A 12,577-nucleotide genomic window follows, 5' to 3' on the forward strand; every position below is an offset into this window, starting at 1 on the left:
CCTACATTAGTTTAATCTAAGAGCTCTTACTACGTCAGTCAAACCGAATCAAGTTTCTGTTAGGGTAATAGGTGCAGTTTCAGTAAATACATTTGATGGGAGTTCCCCTTTGATGTGGTAACTCCAGCATCATGTGATATCTGCTCCCAACTCATTAGGTTGTGAGTTGCTGACTGATAACATCAATTCGATTGTTTCATGTTTCTTTTAGTTGGAATTGGCAACACAGATGTTGTTTCAATATGTGTGTGTGTGTGTGTGTGTGTGTGTGTGTGTGTGTGTGTGTGTGTGTGTTTGCCTTCCTTGCAGAATCGCCACAGGAGTGACAATCAAGTCAACAACCGAAAAGTCCAAGTCCTCATTGATAGAAAGTAAGTTTCTGTGTGCGCGTACGAAACATATTAGTCAATCAAACAAACCTAGAAATCTTCTACCTCTGCTTTTTTTTTTTAAAGAAATCCCCCCAAAATTCCTCACAAGCTCCAAAAGCTTCTTCAGTAACGTGTGCTTTTCAGCTCTAAGTGTGAAATAAAGCACAAAGTAGAAATCAAACATTCCTGACATGTTAAATAGCAGACGTCAGGTAAACAGGATACAAAACAAGCGCTCCCCACCATCCTGCAGCTGCTTCCTGTGGCTCAACTAGAGAGTTTAGAATATTTTGCATAGAAGGAATATACAGATTGGTCAAATATACAACATACCCATACATATACATACATATACATGTACATATACATATATACACACACACACACACACACACACACACACACACACACACACACATATATATATATATATATATATATATTCCAAGACTCCCTCTTGGTCTGTTTACCATTGAAAGAAATCCCAAATCAGGGCTGTATTGAGGATTTTTTAAACACTGAGATCATAAATCCAAATTCCCCAACACACCTATTTTTTTTCAAATTCATTTTGCGTAAATTTTATACCTAAGTGATGGTTTAAAGACTGTTTCAAAGCCCGCTCAAACTTGACATACTACTACTAAATCCTTTAAAAAATGTAAATTTGATTATATTGTTTTCGTTTACTTCGTATTTACCTAATACCAAATTAAGAAATATTAAATAGAGATATAAGCAGCTTTTAAAAAGCCCACCATATGTATATTGTGTCTATTTGTATTAACTCCACTTCAGGTCATCAAAGGTCCCATAATCCCATAAACTCAGTGTCCTCACTGGTAACTTTATGCCTGTCTGTACTGATATTAACTGGAGAGATAAAAGTTTAGTATTTTTTGGTATATTTAGATGATAAATGTTCAGATATTTGTTTCAGCACCACTGTGCAAAAATAACACAATAAAGAAAATGTCCTGATTAACGTTATAGATTCTTACTGTAAATATGTCTTTATTAATGATCCTGTCTGTAAAACTGCAGTATGTTGGTACAGAAAGACACCAACATAGAAAAACAAGATTGGAGATTTTATTACCACTCAAAGCATCGACTGTATTTTTTATAGTTGTATGGTGCCCAAGATAAAAAAACGACTTTCCTCCTGTGTTGGCTCCCGTTGGCTGCCGGGCAGTAGCTCTGTGCCGTGTGTTTAAGACCACGGGAAGCAGCTGAAGGGCTGTAGGCTGTAGGGTTTTCTTCCTGTTGACCTGATGTCTGCTTTAGTTGTACATGCCAGGAGCGCTTGAGACTTGGCATGAACATAATCCAAGTTTTTTACAATAAAAAGAATCACATTTTATTTCCAGCAACATTGACGCAGGTTTGGTATGAGCGTCCTGAAAAAGGGGAAATTTTCATTTGAGATTTAAAACTAAGTCAACTGATTGTTTTTTGTTCAATTACTCTATGAATCATCTGTTCTATAAGAGTTGAGAGAACAAATGCCCATCACAGAGCGCTAAGTGGTGACCATATTTCTGCTTTCTTTAACAGTGCAGAAAAAGTGACCAAAACTGACACCAGTAAAGATGCCAATTTAAAAAGTACTGAGTAAAAGGTATTTATTTTAAAGATTAACAAATGATTTACTACGAAGCAAGTTTGATGATTCTCTAAAGTAGCAAACTAGAAACAGTCTGAAGCAAACGATGGCTGTTGCTCAAATTTGATCCACAACATGAGCTGAAACACTGAACAGCAAAACCCTGGAAAACATCAAATGTGTATTCCAGCCAAGTATGAAAAATGGTGATTCATACCCCTCACTTACATTGGCAGAAATGACAGAAACAGATAATACAGGAAACTGGCAGGAACATGCAGTCAAGGAAATATTGGGATGACCCTGGTGTCCAGCTTTAATTCACTGTCCCCGCAGACAGTTTATTTCCTGAAAAACCTCAAAGAAAAGGGAAAAGAATGCCAAACACACACTCACGCACACGGCTCAAACATCCACTTACCAACCTTTGTCCTATTCTCAGGCTACGGAGCGAGAAATGGATGGAAGTCCAAGTGGGAGACATCATCAAGTTGGAAAACAACCAGTTTGTCACAGTGAGTGAACTGAAGAAAATGTGTTTCATTACATTTTTGTGCTTTTGTATTTCATTTGTCACCTTGATTCATTTTATTTACTTATGTTTTTAACTCCTGATCTTTGGATTAGCAGATTATATTCTCCTTCGTGTCACTGTGTGTGTGCAGAGAAAGTAATCCAACAATGTTTTCAGCAAAATTCATAAAGATTTTTAGCTGGTTTTGATTTTTTGTTTCATGGCCAAAAGAGCAGAAATGAATTCCTGCAGGGATTCTCTTCATAGACACTTTAGTAGATTACAGATCTTGTTTTTTATTGCCATTAAACAACTGCATTTATCAATGTTATTGATCACAGCAATATGATTTCCATGCCTAAATATGATGGACATTGATCTGTATATCTAGTTTGCTGAATTAGAAGACTATGTTTCTTTCATTATCTGATGCAAAGTATGAGCCTGTTTCAGGGTTGTTTCACTCATACTTGATTTGTTTATAAAAATGTTAAACTAACAACAAGTATCAGCAATAAATAAGTCTTTTCTTGTGTCATTTCAGGCTGACCTCCTCTTGCTCTCCAGCAGTGAACCACTGAACCTGGTATACATCGAGACAGCAGAGCTGGATGGGTAAGTCTATTTTTGGGTGGGTAAGTTTGTGTATGAGAGAGGTCATGATGTGAGCTCGTTTAAACAAATCACGCAACATCAGATATGCACCCTGTTATTTATATTCTCTCATTTTTGTTGTATCTCGTCTCTGACCACATACTTTTCCTACTTTTACTGCTCTTTGTCGTCCTCTGTTTCATGACGTCTTTTGGCCGACATCTCCTCTTCCTGCTGGCATTTCTCCTCTTTCTCTTCGTCTTCCTTCTGTAAACATCTGCTTTATTTCCTTGCAAATCCGCTTTCTCTTCCTCCTCTTGCTCCTTTTTCTCCTCACCCCTTCATCTCCCCCTTCCTCATCCCTCTCCTGTTCTTCTTCTACTTTTTCTCTTTCATCAGAGAGACTAACCTGAAGGTGAGACAGGCCCTGCCGGTGACGGGAGACTTGGGAGATGATATCGAAAAACTGGCAGACTTCAACGGTAAGACATGCGCCGCGGAGAGAGTTTTAATTGTGGTTTTGTTGTTCCGAGCTGCATCTGAAACCTGCTGCGTCATCTTTCTCTCCTTCAAGGCGAGGTACGCTGCGAACCCCCCAACAACCGCCTCGACCGCTTCACAGGAACTCTAACCTTCGCCGGTCAGAAATATTCGCTGGACAATGAGAAGATCCTGCTGCGAGGCTGCACCCTGAGGAACACTGAGTGGTGCTTTGGACTAGTACTGTTTGGAGGTGGGGAGGATGTTTCATGTTTCATTATTGAGGAACCAGTAAACTGTAAACCTTGTGACCTTAGTAAGAGAGAACATATGAAAGTCAGATATGAATCTTATCTCACTTCAAAATACACTAAGACAATTACAAATTATTTAGAGGATTAAGATGTAAGAGTAACTAAGGACTTACTTGTTTCTGTTCCCTTTTTGCAGGTCCAGAGACAAAGCTGATGCAGAACTGTGGGAAGACCACATTCAAGAGGACCAGTGTAGACCGCCTGATGAATGTCCTAGTCCTCTGTGTGAGCCCTCCAAGTTTTTCTGTTTCATGTGATCTCAAAAATAGTATTTTTTAATTAGATGTGTGAATAAGTTAGCTGCACATTTGTATTCATCAGTTGGGTAGCTACTGAAGCTTTGAAATCAGTGCATAAAGCTGAATAAGGTCATTACACAAGAGGAACTTGTGACAAGATCTCTTAAAAATTTCAGTTCTCATTGTGTTAAATGTGCCCAGGAGAAACAAAGGAAAGAGAGCCACCTACAGAAATTTCAGTTTCAGTTAGAGTTACAGTTTCTGGGAGGTGCAGTGCAGTAACAGTAAAATTATGAACCTAAAATTATGAGCCTGCTTTATTTGCATTTGTTTCCAGACAATGTAAATTATGTACTTCATGAACTCTCTGCAAACTTTTAAAAAATCTTGCACAATTTGTCCTTTTTTACCACATAAATGTGATGTACAGTCACATACATGACTAAGGAGTTTGACTTAGATCTGCATTTTGTATTTGTCAGCTGATAATAATTGAAAGTACACTTGTTTGAAACATGTTCATGAAGATTTCTGAATTAACAAACCTTAAACACCATCAGCAAGCATTAATTAGATTGGATTTAATTGTGTTTTTGTGTAAAAACACATTGTTGTGATAGCAGATTGTTTTGTGGTGGAGCGAATCTTTTACTTAAATTTGGATTGCACCTTTAACTTGGACATAAAATCAATTTTCACCTAAGTTGGGGTTCTGTTGTCCAGTCATTCTTGACAGTTTTTCATGAGGCGTATTTCTGTAGAAACAGTATATTTACATTAGCTTAATTCTTTGTCTTCTTTGTGCAGATTTTCGGTTTCCTGGCCTTCATGTGCACCATCCTGGCCATAGGAAACTGCTTCTGGGAGCTGAACGAGGGCTCAGAGTTCACAGTCTTCCTGCCGAGGCAAGACGACAACGATGCTGGCTTCTCTGCCTTTCTCACTTTCTGGTCCTACGTCATTATCCTCAACACCGTGGTGCCCATCTCTCTCTATGTTAGGTTTGTGAAGATGATATTTATTTAATTAGATACAAAACTTGGGTGTAAGGCTTCAAATGATATCAAAAATAGAATAAAGTCAACAAAATGTATAAATAACAAGATCCGCCTTTTCTCAATTCCTGTATCCACCATCTCTCTGCAGCGTGGAGATCATTCGGTTGGGGAACAGCTTCTACATCGAATGGGACAGGAAGATGTACCACGCTCGCAGCGACACTCCTGCCGAGGCTCGTACCACCACGCTGAATGAAGAGCTTGGCCAAATCAAGTACATCTTCAGTGACAAAACGGGGACACTCACCCAGAATATCATGACCTTCAACAAGTGCTCCATCAACGGCAAATTGTACGGTAAGGTTCAAGATGTTTTCATGCACCTTTCCGACTGACTTGAATGTCTTCTGCAGTTAAGTTCAGGTTTCAGGTTCAGTAAATCTCAGGGCATCAGATTGTGGACCAGTAACTGTAGAGACTTGATGGTTCTTTAAGATCTAAAAAAATAAAGAAGACAGTAAACATTTTACTCAATTAGCAAAAGAGACACTAAAAGCTGTTAGACTGTTTCTTAAGGTCTTATTTCGTCAGGTTTGTTCACATTGGCTGGTGTTTATGATTCTTAAAGTTTTAGTCTAGGGCTGTAACTAACAATTATTTTCATTATCCATTCATCTGTTGATTATTTCCTCTATTAATCAATTAGTTGTTCAGTCCATAAAATGCCAAAAAGTTGTGAAAAATGTTGACCACTGTTCCCTAAAGCCCAAGATGACAGCCTCAAATGTCTTGTTTTGTCCTCAAGCCAAAGTTATTCAGTTTACTGTCACAGAGGGCTAAAGAAACCAGAAAACATTCACATTTGAGAAGCTGGAATAAGAGAATTTGGGAATTTTTTTCTTAAGAAATGACTCAAAACGATCAATCGATTATCAAAATGGTTGACGATTGATTTAATAGTTGGCAACTAATCAACCAATCCCTCCAGCTCTATTTTAGACTGTACATACAGCACCTCTGAGTTTGATCTATTTTCTTCTTCTTCTTTTCAGGGGATGTGTACGACTACACAGGCCAAAGAGTAGAAATTACTGAGGTGAGTCGGACTGTCGGGATGCAAATTCAGGTGTCATACCTAAACCACAATTCGCTGATATGATGTCCCCGTCAGTAGGACGAAATCACACCAACAAATATTTTATCCAAATACAGACAACTAAAACTATTTGGTTCAGGTTATGGGAAGATCATAGTTGAAAGAAAGTCAGAAACTGTTGACTTTTCTCTGGCCATGAAGTCAGGATGTTTATATTCTTATCCACTCAGCCCGGCCTCTTACCCATTTGCTGCTTTACTGCTTAACATACACACGGGTCATTTTAAGTATTGAACAAACAGTCTCTGGGATTTTAAGTATGTTGTTCATTTTGCTCCATTGCTTTCCTCTTAGATTACAACACTGGTCCTTTATTTTCTTTCACTCTATGAATTAGTCCAACACCACAGATATTTAAACTAAAAACAGATACTGTCATGAATCATTGAGGAGCCATTGTAAATTTTTCTCGTGTAATTAAGGTTTAAACTCATGTGGTCTAGACTTGATTTCACAATCAGATGACACAATAATGAAAAAGGGTTTCTGACATTCCTTGAAAAAAATCAGGCAGATCATTATGTTAATTACAAAATTTTGCCTTTTGAAGGGTATTTTGAACATCTTGGTCTTCTTGTCTTCCAACATTTTGGTGTTCATGGTGTTTGGTGTGCCAGGCTTCTGTTATGAAGATCTAATCAGACAGAGATCAGGGTCAGCTGACAAATGGCTTTATTTCACTTCCCTTGTCTTCTTCTCTTCCTCTCGCCAGAATACAGAGACGGTAGATTTCTCCTTCAACCCGCTGGCCGACCATCGCTTCGCATTCCACGACCACGCCCTGGTGGAGGCGGTGAAGCTGGAGAACCCCGAGGTCCACGCCTTCTTCAGACTGCTGGCCCTCTGCCACACCGTCATGGCCGAGGAGAAGAAAGAAGGTGAGAAGAGATGAAGTGCATCTGCGAGTGAAACATTGACTGTACAGAGATTAAGGTCAATCTCATGCCACTAAAAGCACAAGTTGATAGGTTGGTCAATAAGTTTTTATTGGTTTTGTTTGTGTAAAAGAGAATCTACAAACATCTACAAATAGAGAGTGACATGAAGGACAGAAAACAAGAGAAGGTTTTCACAACACAAACTAGACCCAGTAGAAGGATTTCTCGTTCTCCAGTGACAAAAAAATACCTCATTGCTCCTCCAGGTGAACTTTTCTACCAGGCCCAGTCTCCAGATGAGGGAGCATTGGTAACAGCAGCCAGAAACTTTGGATTTGTCTTCCGCTCGCGTACGCCGGACAGCGTTTCCATCATGGAAATGGGACAGCCACACAGCTACGAACTGTTGGCCATCCTGGATTTCAACAATGTCCGCAAGAGGATGTCCGTCATAGGTAAATAATCTATTAGAATTGTTGTGAAATCATAGAGACTGCAGTGACCTGAGTTTATTATACTGCTGAACCAAACTATGACCTTCTTCTTACTATTTTTGTTTTGACAAAACTGTATTTTTTGATCAGTTCGGAGTCCAGAGGGAAAGCTATGTCTCTACTGTAAAGGAGCAGACACCATCATCTATGAGAGGCTGCATCAGTCCTGCAGCAAGCTGATGGACGTCACCACTGAGCACCTTAACGTCAGTAATATTTCAGTGTGCATGTACGGAAGTGTGTGTTTCTCTAAGGAGAGAAACAGGACAATGTTATGTTTGAGATGCTTCTTATGCTGTTTTTCTGCTTTTGTGGTAGATGTTTGTGCGTGCCTGCCTTCTGCTTCTTTCATTATGTCAAGTGTGTTTGTGTTTGTTGACAGATGCATCCTAATGTGCATGAACCCCCGTCCAGCTGTGGACATAACATTGAATGTGGTCCACAGGGGGATCATCCAAAAACCTAATAAATAATTGATTTTCCTGGCTCGGAGCTTAACAAGCATGTTTCAAAACAAAGTTACAAACTGCTTCCAAGAGAAAAACAAGAAACAGAGGTTTGATCTAAAATGACCAAAATTAATCAAGAGTTTAATAAATACAGATGACAGAGAGATAACTTAATGCTGAAATGCAAGTTTAGAAAAGTATGTTTTGAGTAGAAGTAGATATTTAGAGGTAGCAGGACAAACTTCAACAGGGAGTCTCTTCCAAATTGCTCCTTTAGTTTAAAAAGATGAGAGCAGGGGACTGCAAGGAGAGTTTTGTTGCAGGTTTCTGAGGTAGATTTTGGATACAAAAGCTCAGACATTTATGCTGGAGCCATGGAGTGCTCTTTCAGTACTTCCTGACTTCCTTACATGTCTATAACTCTCAGCCCCAAACCTATTAGTTCCTACTAAAATCATTTATATTCAAAAACAGGTTACAAATACATCATTTTGTTATTAAAAAATAGTGCATTTGTTGGTGACTGTTTTCAACTGTGGATTAATACATTTGGTGCTCTAGAGAGTATTTCTATCTCTGCTTTCTCTTCTTCTCTTGTGATTTTTTTTTCTACTGCACCTGCTTTTAATTTTCCTTTTCTTTCTGTTCTCTCTTGTTTAGGTCTTGTTGCACAAAAGATAAACAGTCCATTTATCATCTGTTCTTCGCCTCCACTGTGCATTTGCCTAGATCAGTTTGAATTTACACAGCAGAGTGCATTAGTTTAAGTCCTGTTATATATACAGATACCATCAGCTTGTATGTGTGTGTGTGTGTGTGTGTGTGTGTCAGTCCTTTCAGGATGCTTTTGTTATATCTACAGTATGTGTAAATGTAAATGTATGTGTTATGCCTGTACACATTATGTATGTGCATGTTGCTATGCAGGAGTTTGCAGGAGAGGGCCTGCGGACACTGGTCCTAGCCTATAAGGATCTGGATGAGGAGTATTTCAGTCAGTGGAAACAGAGGCATCATGAGGCCAGCACTGCACTGGACGACCGAGAGGACAAACTAGAACAACTGTACGAGGAGATTGAGAAAGATCTACTGGTAAGTAAAAATAACAAGGAGAAAAAAAAAATCATATTTCAATAAAGCACAGACTGTAAGAAATTTGCAAGTCCCATGAGACACAGCATGTTGGTGATATATCTGAATGTGTGTGTCCAGTTGCTAGGGGCAACAGCCATAGAAGACAAGTTACAGGACGGAGTACCTCAGACTATTGAGCAGCTGTCCAAAGCCGACATCAAAATCTGGGTTTTAACAGGTGACAAGCAAGGTACGTTATCTCAATACAACCAGTCTGAGGACGTATTATCATTCTGACCTGTCATGTGCAGTAATTCAGTTTTATCTTTAGCAATAAATGTACTTTTTTCAGCACGTAGACATTCTAGTAACTCCAGTTAATTACATTATAATTATGAAGTTTAATTTCTCTCTTATGACTGAGATCTGGGAACACAGTGACGTCAATACAACAAAGTCAGACGGAGCAAAAACATGAGTGTCAGACAGGTTGTAACCAAGCCAACAGTTTAACAGCCAACCTTTTATTTACTTTTTTTTTTAATTTAATCTTTATTTAATCAGGTAGTCTCACTGAGATTGAGACCTGAGAATAAGAAACATTCATCATCAGACAAGCAAAATCACTTTAAATCGCTTTATTTTGAGATAAAATTACATGCATCTGAAATATTTGTAATTATGCAAATCCTAAGTATGGTAGATCAGAGTTGAACCAGTACGTCATTCTGTAAACTGTGAGCAATGATTAACATTTGCCTTTGTTTCTATTACAAAGTTTGGCAAAATTATTTTCAAAACCTGTCTGAACGCTTGTGCCTGACTTCTTTTCTGTGAAGTCCAATTAACCAATTAACTTATTACCAATAGGAATGAAGGTCAAAACTACAAAATGAGACCTAGACCTTTCCTTTTAAGTATTAGAAGTGCACAAAGAATTTAAACCAGATTTATGTCAGTTGAAGACTTTTGTCCTTCTCTCTACTTACATGACTTATGCACTTCATATCTGTGGCTGTTGTCTCACTAATTTTGATTATTTGTGCCACAGAAACTGCAGAAAACATCGGTTACTCATGTAACTTACTGCGGGAGGAGATGAACGAGGTCTTCGTCATCTCGGGCAACTCACCTGAAGACGTCAGACAGGAACTGAGGTCAGAGGAAGTTTTCAGAACTCATCAGACTAAACATTAGTAGTTCAGTAATAGTCTTTTTCACAAGTTGATAATTAAACATTTAATTATACCTGCACATATTTATTTTCTTGTGGAGCAGAAATGCACGAACCTCCATGAAACCAGATGCACTAGAGGATCTAGCGTTTCTGCAAGAGAGGACTTGGGGTAAAGGTGTGAAAGTGGTCAGAGACGAGGTGGTAAATGGAGAGTACGGCCTGGTTATCAACGGACACAGTCTGGTACGTCAAAAGAAGTTTTTTCAATTGCTACTCACACTGTCTATATCCTTCGTGACTTGCTTATTACTTAAAATGAGGGTGAAAAAGTGATATTTTGACGTTGAATATCATAAAAACCTTAAAACATCATTAAAGATTACATAATATGGATGGAACATACCTTAATTTTTTGTGGAAACTAAATTCTTCTTAAAGTCCATCAGAGTATCTAATAAAGACATAATTAGTTTGTTTTTATGACACATTTGGAGAATTTGGGACCTCTCTTTCAGGTGTATCTGTGATATAATCAGTTATTCAAGTGTCCAAGGGTGCAAGAGTATCCCTGCTTTTATTAAATCATGAAGGAATTATCAGTACCACCTTAAAATAAATGTCATCACCACCTGTCACTTCTAAGCTCATGTTGTGCCTGTTTATTACATCCTAATGGTATTTAAACAATATGGAAATCTAAGCCTCTGCGTAATTCCAGCCTTGCCTAATTTTTTAATCAATTTTCCCCCTCATGGTCCCTCAGGCATACGCCTTGGAGTGCAGCATGGAGCTGGAGTTCCTGAGGACGGCGTGTATGTGCAAGGCGGTGATCTGCTGCAGAGTCACCCCCCTGCAGAAGGCTCAGGTGGTGGAGTTGGTCAAGAAGTACAAGCAGGCAGTCACACTGGCCATAGGAGATGGAGCCAATGACGTCAGCATGATTAAAGGTACCATCAGAGAGATAAACTCCTGGGGAAAAAAAAAACATCTAGCAGCAAAAGGGCCAGATATTTTTCTTATTAGTTGGTAAAGACCAAAGCAGAGCTAAAAGGAGAGTGAATATAGTTGTCAGAGGGCCAGAAACACAACTCCAAATGACTGTTGCTCTGCTCTGTGTCTGTGTCTGCTGGATGTGTAAATACACAAGTAACAAATGAGCCACAATGTTACAACTAGAGCTGTACCTGACTCAGGATATTCACGGTTGACTCAACTTAGAGGCATTTTAATTTGTCATGTGCTTGTGTTTCAGGCATCTTCTTATTTATACACGTTTTTTGTATTTAACATTATTACTGATGTTTCTTTCTTCAATACAACTGACCTACAATTATGAGAAATATAATTCATGCCTCCACCCTGTTACAGTACAATCCAGCTCTGTAAAAGTTAACTGTGCTGTCACCCTGCATTACTCTGTATACAATGACATAGCTAACAAAAAGGCAGTGACCAACAAAATGTGAATGGACTCAGAGGATTCTCATCTGATAATTCAAATCCTTGATGTCTAGGGGGCTGCAATAGTTACAACATCACAACAACTGCTTTTGTGCTTTATTTCTGCCCCCTAGTGGACAAAAATCAATTGATGCGCCTTTATGTTGAATTAGGCCTACGGTTACCTGAAACCTACAACCAGAGAAGAGTGATTTTAACACTCTTGTAAAGACTTGAATTTCTATAAAATTTGTCATAATGCTCTCAGGAACTCAGGAATAAACACTCACATCATTATATCATATGTGTGTTTGGATGAAGAGAAATACAAACCCCCTTTTCTTCTTCATCACTTCCTGTCTACCCAGTGGCCCACATAGGTGTGGGCATCTCAGGTCAGGAGGGCATGCAAGCAGTGCTGTCCAGCGACTACTCCTTCGCCCAGTTCCGCTTTCTGGAGCGCCTCCTGCTGGTGCATGGCCGCTGGTCCTACCTGCGCATGTGCAAGTTCCTGCGCTACTTCTTCTACAAGAACTTCACCTTCACCTTTGTCCACTTCTGGTACGCCTTCTTCTGCGGCTTCTCCGCCCAGGTGAGAGAGTAAAGAGATGGGGAGTGAGGGAGATGGGAGATGAAGGTGGATGAGGATGAGGACAGAGAAAACAGAGGAGCTCATAAGACTATGGCAACATACAAGAGTATAACAAACACAGTCCTTCTATTAATTTACTGTACAGTCAATCTGTGGTCAGTCTATCGTAGTCTGCATATTTGTACTGCTGTAATTGTTTTG

The 12,577-nt window shown here is 39.1% G+C and overlaps 1 protein-coding gene across 2 annotated transcripts in view; it reads left to right on the plus strand.

Annotated features, from left to right (window-relative positions):
* The window catches only part of LOC122966921 (phospholipid-transporting ATPase ID-like), a 50,816-nt gene that overhangs the window by 30,838 nt on the left and 7,401 nt on the right, over positions 1–12,577 (plus strand). Inside the window, exons 6-23 of one of the 2 annotated variants that reach the window (XM_044331275.1) lie at positions 310–371; positions 2,420–2,492; positions 3,036–3,106; positions 3,485–3,567; positions 3,660–3,818; positions 4,016–4,104; positions 4,926–5,119; positions 5,265–5,473; positions 6,169–6,212; positions 6,985–7,150; positions 7,417–7,605; positions 7,735–7,850; positions 9,021–9,185; positions 9,306–9,417; positions 10,219–10,324; positions 10,446–10,587; positions 11,108–11,291; positions 12,153–12,376. In XM_044331275.1, coding sequence (XP_044187210.1) covers positions 310–371; positions 2,420–2,492; positions 3,036–3,106; positions 3,485–3,567; positions 3,660–3,818; positions 4,016–4,104; positions 4,926–5,119; positions 5,265–5,473; positions 6,169–6,212; positions 6,985–7,150; positions 7,417–7,605; positions 7,735–7,850; positions 9,021–9,185; positions 9,306–9,417; positions 10,219–10,324; positions 10,446–10,587; positions 11,108–11,291; positions 12,153–12,376 — 2,388 coding nt within the window. The remainder of the gene's footprint in view (positions 1–309; positions 372–2,419; positions 2,493–3,035; positions 3,107–3,484; positions 3,568–3,659; positions 3,819–4,015; positions 4,105–4,925; positions 5,120–5,264; positions 5,474–6,168; positions 6,213–6,984; positions 7,151–7,416; positions 7,606–7,734; positions 7,851–9,020; positions 9,186–9,305; positions 9,418–10,218; positions 10,325–10,445; positions 10,588–11,107; positions 11,292–12,152; positions 12,377–12,577) is intronic. The other variant, XM_044331281.1, reaches the window with a different exon arrangement.

The sequence above is a fragment of the Thunnus albacares genome, chromosome 2 (genome assembly GCF_914725855.1).
Source record: "Thunnus albacares chromosome 2, fThuAlb1.1, whole genome shotgun sequence".
Lineage (NCBI taxonomy): Eukaryota > Metazoa > Chordata > Actinopteri > Scombriformes > Scombridae > Thunnus > Thunnus albacares.